The sequence below is a fragment of the Hemitrygon akajei genome, chromosome 13 (genome assembly GCF_048418815.1).
Source record: "Hemitrygon akajei chromosome 13, sHemAka1.3, whole genome shotgun sequence".
Taxonomy (NCBI): domain Eukaryota; kingdom Metazoa; phylum Chordata; class Chondrichthyes; order Myliobatiformes; family Dasyatidae; genus Hemitrygon; species Hemitrygon akajei.
This window is the reverse complement of record NC_133136.1, coordinates 40,995,536-41,022,622: the sequence shown is the minus strand read 5'-3', so window position 1 is coordinate 41,022,622 and position 27,087 is coordinate 40,995,536. Positions and strand designations below refer to the sequence as shown.

The 27,087-nt window shown below is 43.3% G+C and overlaps 1 protein-coding gene across 2 annotated transcripts in view; it reads right to left on the bottom strand.

Annotated features, from left to right (window-relative positions):
* Positions 1–13,542: 13,542 nt before the first annotated feature.
* setd9 (SET domain containing 9) overlaps positions 13,543–27,087 on the bottom strand; it is a 38,898-nt gene continuing 25,353 nt past the window's right edge. For both annotated transcript variants that reach the window (XM_073064462.1, XM_073064463.1), the window contains one exon: positions 13,543–14,118. In XM_073064462.1, coding sequence (XP_072920563.1) covers positions 14,031–14,118 — 88 coding nt within the window. In that variant the 3' untranslated portion in view covers positions 13,543–14,030. The remainder of the gene's footprint in view (positions 14,119–27,087) is intronic.

The following is a 27,087-nucleotide window of genomic DNA, read 5'->3' as shown; positions in this document are numbered from 1 at the left end:
ATACAGTGACATTCTCATTAAAGAGATAGTTAATTCAATTTGAATAAAATATCTCCTACAGGTTTAAGGTTGGATCATTGCTCAACACTGACCTGAATACACACTACGAAGATTCCAGGGGAAGGTAGCTATTCCCATTTTCTTCTGAAAAGCATGGACAAGCCACAGTGAAGATAAAAATCGTGACCTTGCCAGTTTTGTTTTCTCCCACCACTGGACTGCTGTTTCAATGGATGTCAACCAGAAGCCAAATGTGGCTGTGCAGCTACATATCAATTAAATAATAACGTGCTCATGGAGGTGAAGTTAACCAGTATATTCACTTTGCAGCGAGAGTACAAGCAGATCAAAGCACATGGGTACGTTCAGTCAATAAGTAGTGCTAGGGGAGTCATTGCGCTAAAAGAAATAGATCCATACATCACATTTCCTCTTTGGCAAGTGTCTTGTCAAAGACAACTTTCTCTGCTATAGGTGTTAATTTGCTGTTGTTGACCTGATCATTACTAAGAGGCAAGTCTGGTGGATGTAATTTGTCAGTCTTGTTGGATGTAGTCGACTCAGGATTGTTCTTCGGTTGAGCATCCAGTATCTGGTCTACAAAACATCTCCATGTCTGATCTCCAACATCCACTGTGTACATCAGTGGTCCAGTTCCTGTAGCCATCCCATCAGGTGTCCACTTGTCTTCTCAGTAATCAGGCACTTGGACTTCCTGTCCAAACTCGAAGCTCATTGCTGATTTACTTAGCAACAGGTGTAATGTTTATTCTGCAATTCCCTCCGTAGAGTCTATGTGAGATCTCAGATTCCTGCTCACGATCAGCATTGCAGGTGTTTGGTCATCACATGAACAGAGTTCCGATACACAAAAAGGAAGTTGTCCACCTTCTGCTGTAGGCAAATGTCCTCCTTGTTCATAGCTTTAATGGACTTGTTGAAGGTTTGAACAAACCTTTCAGCTAACTCATTCATTGCTGGGTGATGGTGAGCTGACTTGTTTGATGTCACTTTTCTTCTGAACTCTTCTGGTGTGTACACTGATCCATTGTCACTCACAATTTGTTCAGGTAAGCCATTTCTAGAGAAGATGGTCTCCAGAGCAGGAAGTCTTTTCTGAGGTGTTTGATGTCATTGGCATGACCTCTGGCCACTTCGAATGAGCATCTACAGCAATCAGAAACGTGGAGTCCATGAATGGTCCAGCAAAGTGAATATACACTTTGCCATGGTGAATGAAGACAAGGCACTCAAAGCTGCTGCGCAGGTTGAATCTGTGGTTAAGAAGGCATACGGTGTATTGGCCTTCTTCAACTGGGGGATTCAGTTTAAGAGCCGAGAGGTAATTTCGCAACTATATAGGACCTGGTCAGACCCCACTTGGAGTACTGTGCTCAGTTCAGGTCGCCTCACTACAGGAAGGATGTGGAAGCCATAGAAAGGGTGCAGAGGAGATTTACAAGGATGTTGCCTGGATTTGGGAGCATGCCTAATAAGAATAGGTTGAGTGAACTCAGCCTTTTCTCCTTGGAGCGGTGGAGGAGGAGAGGTGACCTGATAGAGGTGTATAAGATTATGTGAGGCATTGATCATGTGGATAGTCAGAGGCTTTTTCCCAAGGCTGAAATGGCTAACATGAGAGGGCACAGTTTTAAGGAGATTGGAAGTAAGTACAGAGGAGATGTCAGGGGTACGTTTTTTTACGCAGAGAGCGGTGAGTGTGTGGAATAGGCTACCAGCGAAGGTGGTGGAGGCAGATATGATACGGTCTTTAAGAGACTCCTGGATAGGTAGGTACCTAGAGCTTCGAAAATTAGAGGGCTATGGGTAACCCTATGTCAGGGATGGCCAACCTATGGTGCATGCGTCAGAAGTGGTGCATTGGATGATTAGAAGTGATGCATTGCACCCCAGTGAGAATAATAAAAAAGTAAGCCTACTCATGTAAAATGTATTAACCAAAAACCGAGTTGTAGAAAAAAATCTACAACAGGAATTGAAGTAGCTTAGAGCTAGAAATGGGTTTTACTGAAAATGAATCTAAAACTTAGCAATTATTTTTAGCGATTTTATTTTGTGCACATCTTTTGGCGAATGTTATCTTCTTTCACATTAATCTGTTTTCAATTTTAAAGAATGTTCAATGAGTCAAACTAGGAAAGAAGGACTTTTGTTCTGCAGTCGTTCCGTAACTGTTCAATACACATTTGATACTTGTTTGATTCTGAGGTGCCAGATGTCTGCACATTTTGACAGACAGACAGACATACTTTATTGATCCCAAGGGAAATTGGGTTTCATTACAGCTGCACCAAGAATAGTGAAGAAATATAGCAATATAAAACCATAAATAATTAAATAATAATAATAAGATAATCGTGCTCAGTGGAAGTAAGTCCAGGCCCAGCCTATTGGCTCAGGGTGTCTGACACTCCGAGGGAGGAGTTGTAAAGTTTGATGGCCACAGGTAGGAATGACTTCCTATGACGCTCAGTATTTGCCAGTCAGTTTAAAATTGACACTCGTGTGCCACGGAGTTGTGCTTTGTTCATCCTTTGTGAACATTTGCAGTTTTGTACTTTTTCGAAAATCAAGCCTTGTTTTTACATTCCATTACCCATCACAGTGCAAAAGAAAATGAGCAAAAGAAAAGCAGAAAGTGATAGTAAGCATGAATTCAATGAACAGTGGGAAAATGATTTCCTATTTATAGCAGGTCCATCAGGAAAACCGTTGTGCATTGTTTGTGAAAACACTTCCCCACATAATAGAAGACATGATCTTAATGGACACTATAAAACACAACATCAGACTGAAATAGAAGGAAAACTGAAGCTTGTGCTTGGGTCTGAGTTACGGAAAGAATATGTGATTAAGAAAAAGGGAGAAATCAAAAGAAGACAAAATATATTTGTTAAAAGTCTCATTAAGGTAAGTAATGTTTATCTTGTTTTTATATTAAATCAATATATCATGTAAAATGCTAAATATGTCTACATTAACATATTTTTACAAGAATTGAATGGAGGTTCAAGAGTTGTATGGCGCATATGAACTCGTGCGTGAAAAAATTGACACATGGAATGTAAAAGGTTGGCCACCCCTGTCCTAGGTAATTTCTAAGGTAAGTACATGTTTGGCTCAGGATTGTGGGCCGAAGTGCCTGTATTGTGCTGTAGGTTTTCTATGTTTCTAAGATCTCCCCTCATTCTTCAGAATTCCAGAGAGTACAGTCCCAGGCGACTCAATCTCTCCTCATAGTCTAACCCCCTCATCTCTGGAATCAACCTGGTGAACTTGCTCTGCACTGCCTGCAAAGCCAGTGTATCCTTCCACAAGGAAGGAGACCAGAGCTGCACGCAGTACTCCAGGTGCAGCCTCACCAGTACCCTCTATAGTTGCAGCATAACCTCCGTTTTTAAATTCAATCCCTCTAGCAATGAAGGCAAACATCCCATTTGCCTTTTTGATAGCCTGCTGCACCTGCAAACCAACATTTTGTGATTCATGCACAAGCAATCCCAAGTCCCTCTGCACAGCATCATGCTGCAATATCACTCTGCAGACTCTCCTTATCTTCTGCACAATTTGCTTTTCCACTCAATTTAGTATCATCAGCAAACTTTGATACACTACACTTGGTCCCCTCTTCCAGATCCTTAAGGTATATCGTGAACAGTTGCGAGTCCAGCACCGACCCCTGCGATACACCACTCACCACTGATTGCCAACCAGAGTAACACCCATGTATCCCAACTCTCTGCTTTCTATTAGTTAACCAATCCTCTATCCATGCTAATACATCTCCCCCAACTCTGTGCATCCTTATCTTATGGAGAAGTCTTTTGTGCAGCACCTTATCGAACGCCTTCTGGAAATCCCAATAAATAACTTCCATCTGTTCTCCTCTATCCACTGTGCTCGTTATATCCTCAAAACTGTCCAGCCTTTGCTGAATCCATGCTGCATCTGCCTGATGGATCCATTCCTTTCCAGATGCCTTGCTATCTCTAATGATAGCTACAAGCATTTTCCCAGCTATAGATTTTAAACTGTTACAAATGAAGAGCAACTCTGATGGGCAGAAGGGTGCAAAGTCGCCCTTTTTGAGAATCGCAAAATCGCTACTATTTCGGGTCTGATACCAAGGAAATGAGAGAGAGACAACGCAGAAATACATAAAAGTGGAATGTCTCCTCCTAACAAAAGCGGAATGGAACTGCTATTGTCTCTTGGAGAAGGATTGTGTATTGAGTACTGTTCTATTCATTGAAAACCCTCAGGGGACAACCAGAGTGGTCTGGTTGATGGGTTGCATCATCCCAACCTGATTGACACCTGAGACCCCATGAGTGGGGATAAAAGTAAGGTCTGGGGAACACCCCTCAGACGCACCAGGAGAGACACTACGAGACCAGTGGGGACTTGTGTGTGTGTCCACCCTTGCCTGGGTGACGAGTCAAGGGTGTCAAGGGAGTCAAGGGTCAACGGTCTAGCTAAAGGATGGAGGGGTCAAACGTGAATGGCCACAACAACAACGGATCAAGATCGTAAAGGAAAGTCGGCAAGTCAATAGCTGTTACTCTCTCTCTCTCTCTCTCTCTCTCTCTCTCTCTCTCTCTCTCTCTCTCTCTCTCTCTCTCTCTCTCTCTCTCTCTCTCTCTCTCTCTCTCTCTCTCTCTCTCTCTCTCTCTCTCTCTCTCTCTCTCTCTCCTCTCCCCCCCCCCCCCCCCCCCCCCCTCCCCCCCCCCCTCTCTCCAACAATTGCAACACAGCGACCAACAACTACCGCAGCCTGCATGAACTGAACTGAACTTTATATTTCCATCGGACAATTCATTATCCCCTAGACAACGATAGAGCTTATTTCTTATTGATTATTATTATACCCTTATACCCGCACTTTTAGGTTTAGTATTGATGACGTATATTATCTATATATGCATTGATATTATTATTGTGTATTTTTACTAATAAATACTATTAAAAATAGTATCACCAGACTCCAACGGATACTCCTATCTTTGCTGGTAAGATACCCAGTTACGGGGTTCGTAACAACTTGGGGCCTCATCTCAGGATTTGATACCAAATTGAAGGGCCAGTGAATTGGCTTTTAAGTCCAGACTTGGATCTGGTTGTGCAGGTAACCAGACGGGAAACCAGCAAAGATGGACGTAGACGAATTTACACAAAACCTGACTTTGAAGGTGCTAGAGGAGGCCACAAAGACGGACTTGGTAAATATTGCGAAAGGACTAAATCTCGCAGAGGTGAGGTCCTCAATGAAAAAGTGGGAGATGCGGAGGGCCATAACTCAGTATTATATTGAGAAGAATGTGTTTTCGGCTGAGGTATTGGAAAATATTCCTGAAAAGGTACCAGCTATTGGGACGGCTCAGTTAGAGTTGGAAAAATTGAGGCTGGACGCGGAACAGAGGAAAAGGGAGTATGAGCTCCAGCTAAAGGAGTTAGAGGTGAAAAGGGAGTATGAACTCCAGTTAAAGGCTGAAAAGCAGAGGGAGCATGAACTTAGGTTAAAACAGCTGGAAGCAGCTGAAAAGGAGAAGGAAAGAGCTGAAAAACAGAGGGAGTATGAGAAGAAGGAGAAACAGAGGCAGCATGAGCTGGACATGGAGAAGTTAAAGCAAGAGAGAAGGGTCCAAGGGGCAGACCGAGAGGAGAGGTTTAATGTTAGTAGGGAGTTTAGGTTAGTACCTCCGTTTGAGGAGACGGATGTTGATAGTTATTTCTTGCATTTTGAAAAGGTGGCAGTGAGTCAGAAGTGGCCCAGAGATCAGTGGGTGGCGTTGTTACAAAGTGTGTTAAAAGCGAAGGCACAACGGGCATATGCGGCATTGTCTGTGGAGGAGTATGGGAATTACGAGGAAGTAAAACAGGCCATTCTTCAGGCCTACGAATTGGTACCTGAGGCCTATAGACAAAAGTTCAGAGATTTAAAGAAAGTGTGGAATCAGACGTATGCAGAGTTTGCCTATGAGAAGGGTGTGCTCTTGGATCGTTGGTGTGCGGCAGAAAGGGTGGAAGAGGATTTTTGGCATTTCAGAGAGTTAATTCTGATTGAGGAATTTAAAGGTTGTGTTTCGGATGTTATCCGGATGTATTTGAACGAGAAGCCGAATAAGTCTATATCAGAATTTGCCAGGTTCGCAGATGAATATGTCCTAACCCACAAGACAAAGTTTTCCTCGAATAAGAGTTACCAGAAAGACTGTAGGAACGGTAGAGAAAGCCCGCTGGCTGAGGCAGAAATTCAGCCGGGAGCTAGTGGTAAAAGTAAGGAGGAAGAAAGGCAAGCTGGCAGGAGGGTTCCTGGCTTGACCTGTTTTAATTGTGGAAAGGTGGGTCATATTGCATCTAAGTGCTTTGCTCCGAGGAAGGAGACAGGAAAAGGGAGAGCAGCAGTCCCTACAGGGTGTATTGTGTTGATCAGTAAATTGACGAGAAAGCCCCAGGTAGATAAAGTACGAGAGGGGTGTGAGAAATTTATTTCAGAAGGGACCGTGTCTGTGAAAGAGGGAGAAACACCAGTTCCAGTGCGGATCTGGAGAGATACTGGAGCTGAGCAGTCTTTGATTCTCGGTAAGGTACTAGATTTTGGTCCTGAGATGGGAGAGGTAGTTTTGAGAGGCATGGGAAAAGGGACAGAAGCTGTGCCTTTGCATAGGATCATTATAAATTGTGATCTGGTATCTGGACCAGTTGAAATAGGGGTGCGATCAGAATTTCCGAGAGCTGGTGTGGACGTCCTTCTTGGTAACGATTTAGCAGGTGGTGAGGTGTGGTCAGCAATGAAGCTGACGAGCCAGCCTGTAAGTGTTGCGGACCTGCCCCTAAGTTCCAAGATCTATCCCGCATGCGCGATCACTCGCAGCATGTCGAGAAAGGCAGCTGAGAAAGAGACCAGTTTAAATCAGTCCAGTGTTGATTTGGCTGAGACGTTTTTACCGACCCTGTACCAAGAGGGGTTAGAGGGTGGTAAAACGGAGAATAGGGAGGTGACCAAGAGTAGAGGAGAGGAGATAAACCTACCCTTAGCCAAGAGGGAATTTATAGAGGCACAGAGTAAAAATAAGAAACAGATAAGGCTGTTAGAAGGTCCAGGGTTGGACATGGATGATCTGTCTGGCTTGACAGAACTGTTTGAAGAAGTTGAAAATTTAAAATGTGTTCCCGATAATGAAATAAGGGCAGTCCTAGATGAAAAGGATGCCATTACCTTGAAGGAGTCTGCTGGGTTAGCAGATGAGGTTGTTTTAACCCACATGGTTGAGTTTACTCTGGATGGGAGTTGCCCAGAGAGTAACTGGGAGGATCAGGGGAACTTAGAATTTGAAAAGGGGATGGGTATTGAAAGCCTGGAAGAGGCAGATGTCCCATCTGAGTGTGTTCAAGATGTGGATGCACATGGTACTGAACCTAGTAATGGAGCTCAGGAAAAGTCTGAGGTATCTGATTTAGTTGAAAAGGAATGCAGTCCTTTTGGGTCAGATGGACTTGGTTCAGTGAAGAGAGGGTTAACCTTGGTACCAGTGGGAAGTGAAGTGAGAATTCCCAGTGGTTTCTGTTAGAAGGTGTGTTAAAAGTTAGTGAGGAGATAAAAGGTGGTGATGTGAATATTATTATTGAAGGAGAAGGGAAAAGTGTAGTTCCTAAATTGAATGTAGAAAATTTAAAGTCTGGATTGGTGTCAGAAGCAGTAACCAAGCTAAAGAAACAATGGCTTGTTAACAAGGTGCCTGTGAATCAACTACAGTTTGATTTGGAATGTAAAGGTACCCCACTCGCTAATGTTATTCAAGGGTGTGCTGTGAAGAGGCAGAATTTGAAATGTTGTTTGGACAAAGAGGGATCACTTGCAGATGTGAAACTGAAAATTAATAGAATGAAGAGTCCTGAAGATAAAATTAATGACTTGCTTAAAAAGGAAGAATTATGTGGAAGTTCAGAAGATGGGCTAAATTTGGAAAACAGTGTTGATAAGTTAACTCCTATGAAAGGAGTATGCAAAAACCTATTCCACACTGGTGAGCAAGCTAACCACGTGAGAGTTAAGTGGAAAAGAGGCGAAGGTTGACAAAATGCCACTTTAAATAACAGGATCTGGTTTTGAGGGATTTCAACAAAGCATGTAAATAATAAAGACAACACCATAGAAGATTGACTGTTAAGTTTAAAAGTAAAATAAAGATTTGTATTTGCATAAACTTTTGTAATGTACTACAGAATAATCACACATGTATTGGTTCACATTTTGTAATATACACTTAAGCTAAGATCACAATTCTTTAGTTTTGTTTTGCTGAAGAAAAGGAATAAAAATGGGTGGTTATTAAATTGGAGTCTGATGCTACAGGAATTTATTAAGGTACAAGATATTAAGATATTAAAGGAAGTGACAATGTAATCGCTAACTATCTAGATGCTAAGTTGAATGTATAACTGTATTGCCCTGTAGTGGAAAAACTCTTTTGTATTGTGTTAGATTCTGAAATTCTGTAAGACTCTGTATTAGTTAATTTTCCCCTGTGGTGAAAATTCTTAGAAGGATGGGGGTGTTACAAATGAGGAGCAACTCTGATGGGCAGAAGGGTGCAAAGTCGCCCCCCCCCTTTTTAAGAATCGCAAAATCGCTACTATTTCGGGTCTGATACCAAGGAAGTGAGAGCGAGACAATGCAGAGATACACAAAAGTGGAATGTCTCCTCCTAACAAAAGTGGAACAGAACCACTGATTACTGCTATTGTCTCTTGGAGAAGGATTGTGTATTGAGTACTGTTCTATTCATTGAAAACCCTCAGGGGGCAACCAGATTGGTCTGGTTGATGGGTTGCATCATCCCAACCTGATTGACACCTGAGACCCCGTGAGTGGGGATAAAAGTAAGGTCTGGGGCAACACCCCTCAGACGCACCAGGTGAGACTCTACGAGACCAGTGGGGACTTGTGTGTGTGTCCACCCTTGCCTGGGTGACAAGTCCACCACGGAACGGTCTAGCTAAAGGACGGAGGGGTCATACGTGAATGGCCACAACAACGACGCATCGACGGATCAAGATCATAAAGGAAAGTTGGCAAGTTAATCACTGTTACTGTTCTCTCTCTCTCTCTCTCTCTCTCTCTCTCCCTCTCTCCAACAATTGCAACACAGCGACCAACACCTACCGCAGCCTGCATGAACTGAACTGAACTTTATATTTCCATCGGACAATTCATTATCCCCTAGACAACGATAGAGCTTATTTCTTATTGATTATTATTATACCTGCATTTTTAGGTTTAGTATTGATGACGTATATTATCTGTATATTTGCATTGATATTATTTTTGTGTATTTTTACTAATAAATAGTTAAAAATAGTATCATCAGACTCCAAAGGATACTCCTATCTTTGCTGGTAAGACACCCAGTTACGGGGTTCGTAACAAAACTAACTAGCCTGTAGTTGCCTACCTCTTGTCTACATCCTTTTTTGAACATTGGTCATCTTCCAATCCACCAGGACCAGCCCAGAGTCTGGAGAATTTTGGTAAATCATCACCAAAGCCTCTACTATAACTTCTGCCATTTCTTTCAGCACCCTGGGATGCATCTCCACCATGAAGACCGACATGAAATAATCATTCAAAACCAATATCAATTCCCCCTTCTCATCCTCCAAGGTACCTACATTCACTTTAGCCACTCTTTTCCATTTTATATAATTATAAAAACTTTTACTATGTTTTTATAATTTGTGCTTGATTATTTTCACAATCTAGCTTCCGTTTCTTTATTGCTTGCTTTAGATTGTTGTTGCTTTTTAAAGTCTTCCCGACTTTCCAGTTTCCCAATACTCTGGGCAACTTTGCGCACACAAACTTTTAGTTTGATGCTTTCTTTTATTTCCTTAGTAATCCATGGCTGGCTCTCCCCGCCCTTACTGTCCTTGCTTTTACCCAGAATATACTTTTGTTGAGCACCATGAAAAATCTCTTGGAAGTCTTCCACTGTTCCTCAACCATCCCACCATATAGCCTGTGTTCCCAGTCTACACTAGCCAAATCCTCCCTCATCTCATTGTAGTCTCCATTGCTTAGGCATAATACACTGGTTTTTTGATCAAACTATTGCACCCTCCATTTGTAGGAGAAACTCAAGCATACTGTGATCACTCTTCCCTAGAGGATCCCCAACTGCAAGATCACTAATTTTATCTGTCTCTTTGCACAGGACCAGATCTAAGATAGCACGTTCCCTTGTAGGTTCAGTAACATGCTGTTCAAGAAAACCATCACATTTGCATTCTGTGAAGTCCTCCTCAAGACCGCCTCGACCAACTTGATTCACCCAATCTCTGTGCAAGTTAAATTCCCCCATGATAACTGCTGTTCCATTCTTGCATGCCTCAGATATTTCTGTTTATTGCCTGTGCCACTGTAATGTTATTATTCAGTGGCTGATAGACAACTCCCACCAGTGATTTTTTCCCTTTACTATTCCTAATCTGTACCCAGATGGATTCAACATTCTGCTCCTTAGATCTTATATCATCTCTCACTATCGCCCTGATCTCATCCTTAAGAATGCTACCCGACCTCCCTTACCTTCTTGCCTATCCATCCATATTAACTAATATCCTTGGATATTCAATTCGTACTCCTCTCCACCCTGCAACCACGTTTCTATAATGGCCACTAATGGTGCCACAAGTTCACTGACCTTATTTCAAATAAAATGTCCTTACACTCACTGTGCTTTTAAAATTTTGTAATCCTTTCCTCTTTTGCACTTGACTTTACTTACTCCGCTCTTACATTTCTCTTTTGCTTTTTCTTTATCCACCCTTTTCTATTTTACTTTATCCATACTTATCCAATCTGTTGAACCCACCCCCTACTATTTAGTTTAAAGCCCTATCCACAGCCCTAGTTATGTGATTCGCTGGTATCCAGGTCCCATCATGGTTCAGATGGAGCACGTCCCATTGATACAGCTCCCTCCTTCCCCAGTACTGGTGCCAATTTCCCATGAATTCAAACCCACTTCTCCCATACCAATCCGTGAGCCACGCTTTTAACTCTATAATCTTCTTGACTATGTGCCATTTGCACGAGGCTCAGGTAGTAATCCAGAGATTACTACCTTTTTGATTCTGATTTTTTACTTTAGTCCCTAGTTGCTCAGATTCCCTCAGCAGAGCCTGTTTCCTCATTCTACCCATGTTGTTGGTACACACATGGACCATGGCTGTAGCAATATTTGTGAGAAACCGGTGGTAGTAGTTTACAAGGCCCAAGTTTGACCTGAGTTGTGACCTTTTTTTCTGGTTTTAGTGCTTGCAGCATTGCTTCAGTCTTCTCTTGTGACTTACGTAAAACCATGCTTGGCTATGGCATGTGCACAATATGAGATTTCATTCTTGGAAAAACTCACATTTCTCTCTCTTTGCACGCAGACCGTACTCACTCAGCCTGGTAAGCACTTTAGCAAGGTTCAGGAGGTGCTCTTCATCTTTCTTGCCAGTTACAATGATGTCATCAAGGTAACATTGTGTTCCTCAGATATCTTGGAGCACTTGGTCTGTCGCTCTTTGCCAGATTGCTGGAGCTGATGTGATGCCAAAGATGAGGCCATTATTCTGGAACCTTTGTGAGTGTTGGTTGTGAGCAACTTCCTGCTTGACTCCCCAATCCCCACTTGTAGATAGGCTTGTGACAAGTCAATCTTTGTAAACGTCTCCCCGCCTGTCAAAGATGCAAAAAATGTTTTCTATTTGTGGCGGGGGATACTGTACAGCACACTTGGAAGTCCCCGCATATGCAAACAGCTCTGGTCTTCCCTTTCTTGATCATCAGGGCAAAGGGTATGGCCCAATCGCTGCACTCAACCTTGGAGAGAATGCCAAGCTCTGAAGTTCAGCCTCCACTTCAGACATAGTGTGTAAAGCAATGGGTGTGCTTTATGGAATGTTGGTGTTGCTGTTTCATCCAGTTCAGTTCTGGCCTTCATGCCTTTGAGTTTACCAAACACCTTCTCATTAGAATTAAGCAGCTGTGACAGTCCCTGGTTCGTGCTACCATTTAGACAGCAGTTGCCTGTTGATGACACATGGAGGGCTTTGATTTTGACCCAGTCTAGTTGGAGTTTTCTCAACCACGTACATCTGAAAAGTGCTGGCCCTCCACTTTTCAGCACAAAGCTCTAACTGGTGTGTGTGGTCTCTGTATGTTACATACACTTTCAGCTTGCCTTCGGGAGACACGGTCTTTAGAATCATCAAGGTAGCTTAGAAAACAATCTGTTGTAGTCGGCTTCGGGAATAACAAACAGAGCTAACCCTGGATCAAGATCCAATTTCAGTTTTATACCAAACACATCTGTTGTGATCTATATGATTTTGCAATCTGTTTTAGTAATGCTATGCAGTTCTAGGCATGACAGCTGACTTTTGTAGGATTCAGTGTTGTCTCATTCAGTTTCACCTTGTGCATTTGTCTAGTTCTGTGTTTGAAGCTTTTCACAGTGTGTGGTTTTTCTCTTTGGTTGTGCTTTTTGTCTGACTTGCACACTCTCCATGTGACCTTGTCTGTGACACTTCCTGCAAACTTTCTTTGAACCAATAGTTATTTGCATCGTGAGACAATTTGCCACATCATTAACATTTTCAGATTTTCGTATCATTCAGGGCATTTTGTGCGTTTCACATTCTAAACTCTTTTTCTGTAGTTCCAAAGCATCCTCTTCTGCTGTGTCTAATGATATTGTAATGGTCAATGCCTGTTCTAAGGTTAGGTCTGTTACTGACAGTAGCCTCTTCTGTGTGCTTTGACTATGCATGCCACATACAAGCCTGTTCTTTAATACATCAGAAAGTCCATCTCCAAAGTCACAACATAGGGAATGTTTGCACAGTTCTGCAAAGTATTCAGAAATGTTTTCATCCTTTTACTGGTTCCTTTTGTGAAATCCAAATCTCCCGGCTATTACTAACGGTTTAGCGCTCAAGTGATTTTGTAAAGTTGCAACAATTCCATCGAACGTCTTGCTTGCTGGCTTTTCAGGAGTTACTAAGTTGCGTAAGAGCCCGTATGTTTTAGCACCCATTAAGGTAAGAAGCATGGACACTTGCTTTTCCTCATCCATGTCATTCGCATTACAATACAGTTCAACCCTCTCGATATACAATTCCCACTCTTCATTAGCACTGTCAAATTCGTTAACATTTGCGACCAAGGCCATCATCGCATTATTTTCACTTTAACTTTGCTAGCTGTGCATCTCTCACTGTGTACTGTGCACCATTATTCATGCAGCATCCTTTTGTTAGCGTCCGTGTCAGCCTTCTCTGAACTGATTCACTCTTCCCTCTCGCTGTCTCTCCCCCGTTCTCCGAACTCTGTTGTCTCGTAACTGTTCAGTTGTCTTGTAACTGTCGGTGCTACTGGTGATATCTGCTGACATTCAGGTACGTAAAACGTCATCAATTTGTTGTGTCTGTATAACGATGTGTCAATTAAATAAAAGCACACACACGGGGGGGGGGGGATTAATTGGTATATTCACTTTACAGCGACAGAGAAACAGATCAATGAGCATGGTTATCAGCCAATAGGTAGTGCTAAGGGGAGTCTGCACTTAAAAAAAAAATAGATCCATACATTGCAACAAACATGAAGTATCCTTCAATTATTCTTGCAGTTTTGGGCTGGTTCTCCTGGTTGCCCGCCTTTACTGCCGAGCTCTGGCAGCCTGACAAGATAAAGCTCAACGAGTGCAAATAGATTGCCTTCACAACTCTGATGAAGGGCAGTTGTGCATGCATGCTCGCCACATTACACACAAAATAGTATTATACTTTATACAAAAGTTATGTATTTCAAAATATACTCTAAATGGCAGAGCATCTCATCACTTATTAAAATGGTGTTTTGAACATTGAAATAGTTCAAGAATTTGGCATCAATATCTAGGAAGTCCAACTCTAGAGGGTGGACTGAAGCACCAGAAGAGGTATGTACACTGTTCTTATTTTATTATAGTGTAGTAATTGGAGAACAGCTCTTCTCCCACTTCTATGTCTCGAAGAGCCACAAGAACTACACATCGCAAAGGCCTGCAAAAGAAAAACAGTAAATTTGTGAATAATAGATGAAGCATTTAAGTTGCAAAGTAAACACCACAATTGTATAGAATGAATATAGCACAAGCTTTCTAATATTCTGTTTTTATTACTTAGAGGTTTTTTACCTGTTATGGTTTTTGAACCAACTTGAAGTAATGACAGAGTGATTTTTGGGTTTAGGTCATTTACATTTAGCAAATGGCTTTGGCCCCCAGTCTTCAGTTCCTTCATAATGTACTGTGGATTCAGTTTGGCATGATACATTCCTAAAAGCTTGTGGATCCCAGTCCAGACACTGCTGGCGTCTGTGGGATGGATGCGAATCAGGAGATGTGAAATTTGTATGCAGTTTCAAAAGAAAGCATTGTCTATAGTTTGTAAATATGGAATTGTCCTTTGTGTTTAGCAAATACTGAAACTTGGTTGGAGGAAGGGCAGGATTGGATGATGCAGGTCCCGGGGTTCAGATGTTTTAAAAGGAATAGGATGGGAGGTAGAAAAGGGGGGGGGAGTGGCATTGCTGGTCAGGGATAGAATCACGGCTATAGAAAGGGAGGACGCTGCAGAAGGAGTGTCTACTGAGTTGGTGTGGGTGGAAGTCAGAAATAGGAAGGGATCAATCACTATGCTAGGAGTACATCTTCAAAAAATTCTATAAGATTCATCAGTCATGATTTTCCTTTCACAAATCCATGCTGACTTTGTCCGATGATTTCACCTCTTTCCAAATGTGCTGTTATCACATCTTTGATAACCGACTCTAGCATTTTCCCCACCACCGATGTCAGACTAACCGGTCTATAATTCCCCAGTTTCTCTCTCCCTCCTTTTTTAAAAAGTGGGGTTACATTAGCTACCCTCCAATCCTCAGGAACTAATCCAGAATCTAAGGAGTTTTGAAAAATTATCACTAATGCATCCACTATTTCTTGGGCTACTTCCTTAAGCACTCTGGGATGCAGACCATCTGGCCCTGGGGATTTATCTGCCTTTAATCCCTTCAATTTACCTAACACCACTTCCCTACTAGCATGTATTTTCCTCAATTCCTCCATCTCACTAGACCCTCGGTCCCTTACTATTTCCGGAAGATTATTTATGTCCTCCTTAGTGAAGACAGAACCAAAGTAGTTATTCAATTGGTCTGCCATGTCTTTGTTCCCTATGATCAATTCACCTGTTTCTGACTGTAAAGGACCTACATTTGTCTTCACCAATCTTTTTCTTTTCACGTATCTATAAAAGCTTTTACAGTCAGTTTTTATGTTCCCTGCCAGCTTTCTCTCATAATCTTTTTTCCCTTTCCTAATTAAGCCCTTTGTCCTCCTCTGCTGGTCTCTGAATTTCTCCCAGTCCTCAGGTGTGCCGCTTTTTTTTGCTAATTTATATGTTTCTTCTTTGGACTTGATACTATCCCTAATTTCCCTTGTCAGCCACGGGTGCACTACCTTCCCTGGTTTATTCTTTTGCCAAACTGAGATGAACAATTGTTGTAGTTCATCCATGCGATCTTTAAATGCTTGCCATTGCATATCCACCGTCAACCCTTTAAGTATCATTTGCCAGTCTATCTTAGCTAATTCACGTCTCATACCTTCAAAGTTACCCTTCTTTAAGTTCAGAACCTTTGTTTCTGAATTAACTATGTCACTCTCCATCTTAATGAAGAATTCCACCATATTATGGTCACTCTTACCCAAGGGGCCTCGCACGACAAGATTGCTATCTAACCCTTGCTCATTCCTCAATACCCAATCTAGAATGGCCTGCTCTCCAGTTGGTTCCTCGACATGTTGGTTCAGAAAACCATCCCGCATACATTCCAAGAAATCCTCTTCCTCAGCACCCTTACCAATTTGGTTCACCAAATCTATATGTAGATTGAAGTCACCCATTATAACTACTGTTCCTTTATTGCACGCATTTCTAATTTCCTGTTTAATGCCATCCCCAACCTCACTACTACTGTTAGGTGGCCTGAACATAACTCCCACCAGCGTTTTCTGCCCCTTAGTGTTATGCAGCTCTACCCATATCGATTCCAGATCCTCCAGGCCAATGTCCTTCCCTTCTATAGCGTTAATCTCCTCTCTAACCAGCAATGCTACCCCACCTCCTTTTCTTTCCTGTCTATCCCTCCTGAATATTGAATATCCCTGGATGTTGAGCTCCCATCCTTGGTCACCCTGGAGCCATGTCTCTGTGATCCCAACTATATCATATTCATTAATAACTACCTGCACATTCAATTCATTCACCTTGTTACGAATGCTCCTCGCATTGACACACAAAGCCTTCAGGCTTGTTTTTACAACACTCTTAGCCCTTATACAATTATGTTGAAAAGTGGCTCTTTTTGCTTTTTGCCCTGGATTTGCCTGCCTGCCACTTTTACTTTTCACCTTACTACTTTTTGCTTCTACCCTCATTTTACACCCCTCTGTCTCTCTGCACTTGTTCCCATCCCCCTGCCACATTAGTTTAAAGCCTCCTGAACAGCAGTAGCAAACGCTCCCCCTAGGACATTGGTTCCAGTCCAGCCCAGGTGCAGACTGTCCTGTTTATACCGGTCCCACCTCCCCCAGAACTGGTTCCAATGCCCCAGAAATTTGAATCCCTCCCCCTTGCACCATTTTTCAAGCCACGTATTCATCTGAAATATCCTCCTATTTCTACTCTGACTAGCACGTGGCACTGGTAGTAATCCAGAGATTATTACCTTTGTGGTCCTACTTTTTAGTTTATCTCCTAACTCCCTAAATTCACCTTGTAGGACGTCATCCCATTTTTTATGTGCACCACGACCACTGGCTGTTCACCCTCCCATTCCAGAATGTCCTGTAGCCGCTCAGAGACATCCTTGACCCTTGCACCAGGGAGGCAACATACCATCCTGGAGTCTCGTTCGCGGCCGCAGAAACGCCTATCTATTCCCCTTACAATCGAATCCCCTATCACTATAACTCTCCCACTCCTTTTCCTTCCCTCCTGTGCTGCAGAGCCACCCATGGTGCAATGAACTCGGCTGCTGCTGCCTTCCCCTGATGAGACATCTCCCCCAACAGTATCCAAAACTGTATATCTGTTTTGTCAAAAGGTAAAAGGAAGCATATGTTAGATACAAGAAGTAGGAGGGGGTCATGAGAAATATAGGGTAGCCAAGAAGGAATTAAAGAAAGGACTTAGGAGAGCACGAAGGGGGCATGAGAAGGACTTGGCATGTAGGATTAAGGAGAACCCCAAGGCGTTCTATGCGTATGTGAAGAATAGAAGGATGATGAGAACGAAGGTGGGACCGCTAAAGGATAAAGAGGTCAACATGTGCCTGGAGGCGGAGGAGGTTGGGGAGGTCCTAAATGAATACTTTGCTTCAGTATTCACATGTGAAAAGGATCTTGATCAGGATGAGGTCGAAATAGAGCAGGCCTGTGTGCTGGACAATGTGGAGATTACAGAAGAAGTGCTGGATCTTCTTAAAAACATTAAGATTGATAAATCCCCAGGGCCGGATATGATACACCCCAGGTTGTTGTGGCAATTGAGAGAAGAGATCGCTGGAGCAATAGCTATGATCTTTGAATCCTCCTTGGCTACACAGGAAGTATCGGAGGACTGGAGAATGGCAAATGTAGTTCTCTTGTTTAAAAAAAGGTAATAGAGAGAAACCTGGGAACTGTAGACCGGTGAGTCTTACGTCGGTGGTCTGCAAACTACTGGAAAGGATTCTTAAGGATAGGATCTACGAGCATTTGGAGAAGTACAGTCTACTCATGGACAGTCAACATGGCTTTGTGAAGGGAAGATCGTGCCTCACGAGCCTTATTGAGTTTTTTGAAGAGGTAACAAAAGAAATTGATGAGGGTAGGGCAGTGGATGTGGTCTACATGGACTTTAGCAAGGCATTTGACAAGGTCCCTCATGAGAGACTCATCCAGAAAGTCATGAGGCATGGGATAAGTGGAACCTTGGCTGTTTGGATAAAAAATTGGCTTAAAGGAAGAAAGCAGAGGGTAGTTGTGGAAGGAAAGTATTCTGCCTGGAGGTCGGTGACTAGTGGAGTGCCGCAGGGATCTGTCCTGGGACCCCTGCTATTTGTGATTTTTATAAATGACCGGGATGTAGAGGTGGAAAGATGGGTGAGTAAGTTTGTGGATGACATGAAGATTGGAGGAGTTGTGGATGGAGCTGCAGGTTGTTGAAGGTTTACAAGAAGATATAGACAGGCTGCAGAGTTGGGCAGAAAAATGGTAGCAGGAATTCAATCCGGATAAGTGTGAGGTGATGCATTTTGGAAGGACAAACCAGAAGACTGAGTACAGGATTAATGGTCAGTTACTTAAGAGTGTGGATGAACAAAGGGACCTTGGGGTTCAAATCCATACATCCCTCAAGGTCGCTGCACAGGTTGATAGGGTAGTTAAGAAGGCCTGTGGGATGCTAGGCTTCATTAATGGGGGATTGAGTTCAAGAGTAGAGAGGTCATGTTGCAACTCTACAAATCTCTGGTGAGACCGCACTTGGAGTATTGTGTTCAATTCTGGTCACCTCATTATAGGAAGGATGTGGAAGCTGTGGAGAGAGTGCAGAGGAGATTTACCAGGATGTTGCCTGGTTTGGAGAACAAGTCATATGAAGCAAGGTTAGCAGAGTTGGGACTTTTCTCTTTGGAGCGTAGAAGAATGAGAGGGGACTTGATAGAGGTCTACAAGATTATGAAAGGCATAGATAGGGTGGATAGTCAGTACCTGTTACCCAGGGCACCAACAACAAACACCAGAGGGCATATGTACAAAATTAAGGGAGGGAAGTTTAGGGGAGACTTCAGGGGTAAGTTGTTTTTTTTTTTTGTTTTTTTCTTGTTTTTTTTACACAGAGGGTTGTGAGTGCTTGGAATGACTTGCCAGGGATGGTGGTGGAGGCTAAAACATTAGGGGTATTTAAGAGCCTCTTGGACAGGCACATGGATGAAAGAAAAATAGAGGGTTATGGGGTAGTGTGGATTTAGTACTTTTTTAAGGATTATATGAGTCGGCACAACATGAAGGGCTGAAGGACCTGTACTGTGCTGTAATGCTCTATGGTAAATATCGAGCCCCACATTGGGCTAGCAGACCTTTCGACTGAAAGCGTCTCCGAATGATGCCTGCTGCACCTTGTTTTGTCGAATAAGGAAGCTGCTATGTATCTACCAGTAATTTTCTCCAGCGATTTCATTCACGCAACAACATTTGGTGTCAGAAGTGGAAAACCCTCATGACCAATGTGGGGGCAGCGATTTTAGCAGTCTAAGTGGGTGAGTATTTTCTAAAATTAGCACTCACACTGGGATCTGTTCGGGTCGGTGGTACACGGGAAAACGAGGTATCACGGACGTGGAGAGTTGAACTGGTAGATATAACAGTAGTGTGTGCACGTACATGTTTGTTTATGTAAGAGATGAAAGTTTGCGTATTAATGTGCTGGGACAGAGCTAGCAGTTGCGAAGTGTGGTTACCGACGATTCAGGACACCAGAGTGGGGGTGTGGAAGCTCATTCGTTCAGGGAGCTGCATTTTAGCGTACACGTTTTATGAGTGTGATGTAAAGGAATACAGCAGACATCATGGGTTAAGGTGCTCAAAAGTGGCAGATTGCAGACTACGTACTGTGGTTTTAAGTAAGTGCTGTTTAACTGGTACCCATCTTTTATATTTTGCTAGTATGGGAATTATCGTGGAGATATCTCGGGGAGAGGTTTTACCCAGATATATCTGCCAGAACGGCACCTATTGAGATCAGGCAACGTCAGGTTGCGAACCCTGATGATCTGAGCCGGCCCTTGACCTTGATTCCGACCGTTCATAAGCCCTTCACCCCGGGGAGGAACAGCATTTTGCCTGAGCTGCCCTCACTTGTATTTGCATGTGGGAATTTGGAATTCTGGCGTCAACTTAAGGAAATGGTTGAAATTCACCAGATGCAACCTAAAAATATACATGTGTTAGTGAAGGCGAAGTGCCTGAGGAATATGTGGGATAGAATGGCCCAGGGGTTGCAGGATGGGACCTGGGCAACTACCGGGAACGCCAATGAAGAAAGATATCGCTCTTTTAAAGGGGAAGTGAGGCAGCGATTGGGGGGAGGTGAGAGTAACCAGGGAACGATAATGGCAGTGATTCAAGCAGATGAGACGGCCACGGATTATGCAGAACGTAAATATCGAGCGTATGAGGAGTATTCCGGGTTGGATAATCAGAGAGGGACAACCAAGTCATCCTGGAAATGATAAAGGAAGGCCTGTGCTCAGCCCACCAGGAAGGTTTAGATTTCGGGACAGCAGTGGGGTCGACCTACTCTGCGATAGTTTCATGGGCCAGTGAGATAGACCGAAGAAAGTGCAAGAGAGATCGTAAAGTGGCTATAGTGGATGTAGCTGCTGTGATGTCCAAGAGAGTTTGTTTAGCTTGCCGGCGACCAGGGCACAAGGCAAGGAATTGTTGGAACAGACGTGGGAGGGTAAAGGAGTTGATATGCTATAGATGCGACCTATTGGGACATGGTTGGGGCAGTGCCCGAAAGATGAAAGAACAGGTGAACATCACAACAGACACACAATGTCTCACCCCATCGGTGCCCAGTCTGACCAAACTGATGGTCGATCAGATCATAGAGCTAGTAAAGACAGCCTCTAGGTCAGAAAAAGATGTGGCGGTGGGCCCCACTGCCAGCGCTGATGACAGTGGGGGGGCGGGGGGGGGGTGTGCAGCTTCCAGTGGATTTCTTGGTATGTCCAAATATCGGGGGCACCATCCTTGGAATAGACATCCTAAGGGAAGCAGGGGCCATTATAGATTTGGGGAAGGGAGAAATAATATGGACAAATCAGGGGCAGCAAACATGTACAACCAATAGAATACAGAACCTGGCTGGCAGCTGCCCCGATCATTAGAGAGGGGAGCCTGCAATTCTCAGCAGTGTGGGGTAAACACAAGCAAGATTGTGGTCGAGTACAGATAAACCCAGTTAAGATAGAGCAGGGTTTGTATAAACCCCATAAACAGTACCCTATAACTGACGCACTGACTGCTGTTCAGGGTATAGTGACGGAACTAAAACACCCAGGGGAACTCAGAGAGACTGCGGCAACTACTAACTCGGCTATATGGGTCAGTAAAGTCCATTAACAAAAGACTATACTGCCCCCTGTGGGGGTGTTTTTACTGCCCTATTTGAATAGATCCTCCTAGGTTGGCCTTTCCTGATACAAATTTATTTTTGTCCAGGAGGGCCAAGAGGAGGGACTGTCAGAGTGATTTTTGGGTTTAGGTCATTTACATTTAGGAAATGGCTTTGGCTACCAGTCCTTCTGTTCCTTCATAATGTATTGTGGATTCAGTTTGGAACAATGGATTCCTACAAAGCTGTGGATCCCAGTACAGACACTGCTGGCGTCTGCGGGATGGATGCGAAATCAGAAGGTGTGAAGTTTATATGTAGTTTCAAAAGAAAGCATTGTCTATAATTTGTAAATATGGAATTATCTTTGTGTTTAGCAAATAAATATCGAGCCCCATGTTGGGCCAGCAGCCAATCCTGACATTGGAAGCTCTGAGAGGAGGGGGCTTTGATCAGGTCCATTGCCCCAGGATAAAAGGCGGCAGCGGGTCGATACAGTGACAAAGAACTTTGACCAGCAGCCATTCGGCATTTGGGATTGATTAACAAGATTAAGCAAATTAAAGGAAGACAGGGGCAAGTGCAGCGGCTGTCATCAGATTGGTGATCTTGAGGCTTTAGCCCTGCAAGGCTTCAGCAAAGAGAGGCTTCACTCACAGAAAGCAAAGGAAAGAAAAGCTCCAGTTTTTTTCCTTCTTTATGTCTGCTCAATTAGGGACAGTAAGGATGACAGGCAGTATAATGGAATGCTCCCTTTGCGGGATGTGGGAAGGCAGGGAGATCTCCAGTGTCCCTGATGACTACAACTGCAAGAAGTGCATTCAGCTGCAATTTCTAACAATCCACTTTAGGGAGTTGGAGCTGGATCTGGATGAACTCCAGATGATTCAGGAGGCTGAATGGATGATAGACAGGACATATAGAGAGGTAGTTACACCCAAGGTGCAGGACACAGAAAACTGGGTGACAGTCAGGAAGGGTATCTCTGTAGTGCAGAGTATCCCTGTAGCCATCTCTGTCAACAACCGGTTATCACTTTGGACTCCTGCCTCAGCAAGGACCTGAACCAATTGCAATTTGCCTATCGCCACAATACGTCAACGGCAGACACAATCTCAATGGCTCTCCACCTGGCTTTAGACCACCTGGACAACACAAACACCTATGTCAGGATGATCTTCATCGACTATAGCTCAGCATTTAATACCATTATTCCCACAATTTGATTGAGAAGTTGCAAAACTTAGGCTTCTGTACCTCCCTCTGAAATTGGATCTTCGACTTCCTAACTGGAAGACGACAATCTGTGCAGATTGGTGATAACATATCCTCCTCACTGGCGATCAACACTGGTGCACCTCAGGGGTGTGTGTTTAGCCCACTGCTCTGCTCTCTGTGTACACATTACTATGTGGCTGACGATATTTGCTAATGATACAACCATTGCTGGTAAATCTCAGGTGGTGACGAGAGGGCGTACAGGAGTGAGATATGCCAACTGGTGGAGTGGTGCCGCAGCAACAACCTGGCATTCAATGGCAGTGAGACCAAAGAGCTGATTGTGGACTTCAGGAAGGGTAAGACAAAGGAACACATACCAATCCTCATAGAGGGACCAGAAGTAGAGAGAGTGAGCAGCTTCAAGTTCCTGGGTGTCAAGATCTCTGAGGATCTAACCTGGTCCCAACATATCAATGCAGTTATAAAGGCAGCAAGTCAGAGGTTGCATTCAAACTCCTAACTTCATTAGGAGTTTGAAGAGATTTGGCATGTCAAAAATACAGTCAAAAACTTCTATAGTTGTACCATGGAGAGCATTCTGACAGGTTGCATCACTGTCTGGTATGGAGGGGCTACTGCACAGGACTGAAAGAAGCTGCAGAGGGTTGTAAATATAGTCAGCTCCATCTTGGGTACTAGCCTATAAAGTAGAACCATAGAACATTACAGCACAGAAACAGGCCTTTTGGCCCTTCTTGGCTGTGCCGAACCATTTTTCTGCCTAGTCCCACTGACCTGCACCTGGACCATATCCCTCCATACCCCTCTCATCCATATACCTGTCCAAGTTTTTCTTAAATGTTAAAAGTGAGCCCGCATTTACCATTTCATCTAGCAGCTCATTCCACACTCCCACCACTCTCTGTGTGAAGAAGCCCACCCCCCAATGTTCCCTTTAAACTTTTCCCCCTTCACCCTTAACCCATGTCCTCTGGGTTTTATTTCTCCCCTAGCTTCAATGGAAAAAGCCTGCTTGCATTCACTCTATCTATACCCATCATAATTTTATATACCTCTATCAAGTCTCCCCTCATTCTTCTTCGCTCCAGGGAATAAAGTCGTAACCTATTCAACCTTTCTCTGTAACTCAGTTTCTCAAGTCCCAGCAACATCCTTGTAAACCTTCTCTGCACTCTTTCAACCTTATTAATATCCTTCCTGTAATTTGGTGACCAAAACTGCACACAATACTCCAAATTCGGCCTCACCAATGCCTTATACAACCTCACCATAACATTCCAACTCTTATACTCAATACTTTGATTTATAAAGGCCAATGCACCAAAAGCTCTCTTTACTACCCTATCTACCTGTGACACCACTTTGAGGGAATTTTGTATCTGTATTCCTAGATCCCTCTGTTCTACTGCACTCCTCAGTGCCCTACCATTTACCTTGTATGTTCTACCTTGGTTTTTCCTTACAAAGTGCAATACCTCACACTTGTCTGTATTAAGCTCCATCTGCCATTTTTCAGCCCATTTTTCCAGCTGGTCCAGATCCCTCTGCAAGCTTTGAAAACCTTCCTCACTGTCCACTACACCTTCAATCTTTGTATCATCAGCAAATTTGCTGATCCAATTTACCACATTATCATCCAGATCATTGATACTGATGACGAATAACAATGGACCCAGCACTGATCCCTGTGGCACACCACTAGTCACAGGCCTCCACTCAGAGAAGCAATCCTCCACTACCACTCTCTGACTTTTCCCATTGAGCCAATGTCTAATCCAATTTACTACCTCACCATGTATACCTAGCAACTGAATCTTCCTAACTAACCTCCCATGGGGGACCTTGTCAAAGGCCTTACTGAAGTCCATGTAGATAACATCCACTGCCTTCCCTTCATCCACTTTCCTGGTAACCACCTCAAAAAACTCCAATAGATTTGTTAAACATGACCTACCACACACAAAGCCGTGTTGACTCTCCCTAATAAGTCCCTGTCTATCCAAATACTTGTAGATCCTATCTCTTAGTACTCCTTCCAATAGTTTACCTACTACCGACGTCAAACTTACCGGCCTATAATTTCCCAGATTACTTTTAGAGCCTTTTTTAAAACAACAGAACAACATGAGCTATCCTCCAATCCTCCAGCACCTCACCCGTAGATACCGACATTTTAAATATATCAGCCAGGGCCCCTGCAATTTCAACACTAGTCTCCTTCAAGGTCTGAGGGAATACCCTGTCAGGTCCTGGGAATTTATCTACTCTGATTTTCTTCCAGATAGCAAGCACCTCCTCCTCTTCAATCTGTATAGGTTCCATGACCTCACTACTTATTTGCCTTACTTCCATTGACTCCGTGCCAGTTTCCTTAGTAAATACAGATGCAAAAAACTCATTTGAAGATCTCCCCCATTTCTTTTGGTTCCATACATAGCCGACCACTCTGATCTTCAAGAGGACCAATTTTATCTCTTACTATCCTTTTGCTCTTAATATACCTGTTGAAGCTCTTTGGATTATCCTTCACCTTGACTGCCAAAACTACCTCATGTCTTCTTTTAGCCCTCCTGATTTCTTTCTTAAGTATTTTTTTGCACTTTTTATACTCCACAAGTACCTTATTTGCTCCCTGTTTCCTATACACGTCATATATCTCTCTCTTCTTCTTTATCAGAGTTCCAATATCCCTAGCGAACCAAAGTTCCTTATTCTTATTCACTTTGCCTTTAACCCTGACAGGAACATACAAACTCTGCACTCTCAAAATTTCTCCTTTGAAGGCCTCCCACTTACTAATGACATCCTTGCCAGAGAACAACCTGTCCCAATCTACGCTTTTTAGATCCTTTCTCATTTCTTCAAATTTGGCTTTTTTCCAGTTTAGAACTTCAACCCGAGGACCAGATCTATCTTTATCCATGATCACGTTGAAACTAATGACGTCATGATCACTGGAAACAAAGTGTTCCCCTACACACACTTCCGTCACCTGCCCTAACTCATTCCCTAATAGGAGATCTAATAGTGCATCCTCCCTAGTTGGTACCTCTATATATTTAGAAAGCTTTACTGAACACATTTTACAAACTCTAACCCATCTAAACCTTTAACAGTATGGGAGTCCCAATCAATACATGGAAAATTAAAATTCCCTACTATCACAACTTTATGTTTTCTGCAGTTGTCTGCTATCTCTCTGCAGATTTGCTCCTCCAATTCTCGCTGACTACTGGGTGGTTTATAATACAACCTCATTAATATGGTCATACCTTTCCTGTTTCTCAGCTCCACCCATATGGCCTCAGTAGACAAACCCTCTAATCTGTCCTGCCTGAGCACTGCCGTAACATTTTCTCTGACTAGCAATGCTACCAACCCCCCCCCCACCCTTCATCCCTCTGCCTCTATCACGTCTGAAACATCGGAACCCTGGAACATTAAGCTGCCAGTCCTGCCCCTCCTGTAGCCAAGTTTCACTAATGGCTACAATGTCATAATTCCATGTGTCATTCCACGCCGTCAGCCTTCTCCACAATACTGCTCGCATTGAAATAGACACACCTCAGGAGATTATTACCACCACACACAACCCTTCTATTTGTGACTTTGCATGAAACTTTAACATAATTTATTTTCACCCCCGCTCCACTATCTACTCTGGCACTCTGGTTCCCATCCCCCTGCAAATCTAGTTTTAACCCCCCCCCCCACCCCCCGCCAATAGCACTAACAAACCTCCCTGCAAAGATATTGGTCCCCCTGTAGTTCAGGTGTAACCCGTCTCTCTTGTACAGGTACCCAGGACATCTTCAGAGAGTGGTGTCTCAGAAAGGCAGCATCCATTATTAAGGACCTCCAGCACCCAGGGCATGCCCTTTTCTCACTGTTACCATCAGGTAGGAGGTACAGAAGCCTGAAGGCACACACTCAGTGATTCAGGAACAGCATCTTCCCCTCTGCCATCCGATTTCTAAATGGACATTGAACCCTTGGACACTACCTCACCTTTTTTATTATACAGTATTTCTGTTTTTTTTTGCATGATTTTTAATCTATTCAATGTACATATACTGTAATTGATTTATTATTATTTTATTTATTTTTCTTTCTCTTCTATATTATATATTACATTGAACTGCTGCTGCTAAGTTAACAAATTTTACATCACATGCCGGTGATAATAAACCCAATTCTGATTCTGATGCTGTTGGGGGGGGGTGGTGTCACCTAAGAAGAGAAAGTCACAGTGGTCGAGTCTCTGGCACTGAGTCTGCCTCTGTGACTCGGTAGAGAAGTGGGGAGAAGAGACATGCTGTGGTGATAGGCGATTCATTTGTTTGATTAACGGATAGGAGGCTGTCGAGGCAAATGTTAGTAAGACCACAGACAAAGTTAGCAATCAAAAGGTTGAGCATAGTGTGAATAGTGTCCTGAATTGCATATATTTCAATGCAAGAGTTATCGTAGGAAAGGTGGATAATAGTACTGAAGATGAGGTGGCTAGTTTACAAACAGAGGTAACGTGTAGCGAGGAGAGGCTATTGATAGGGCAAAACTGCA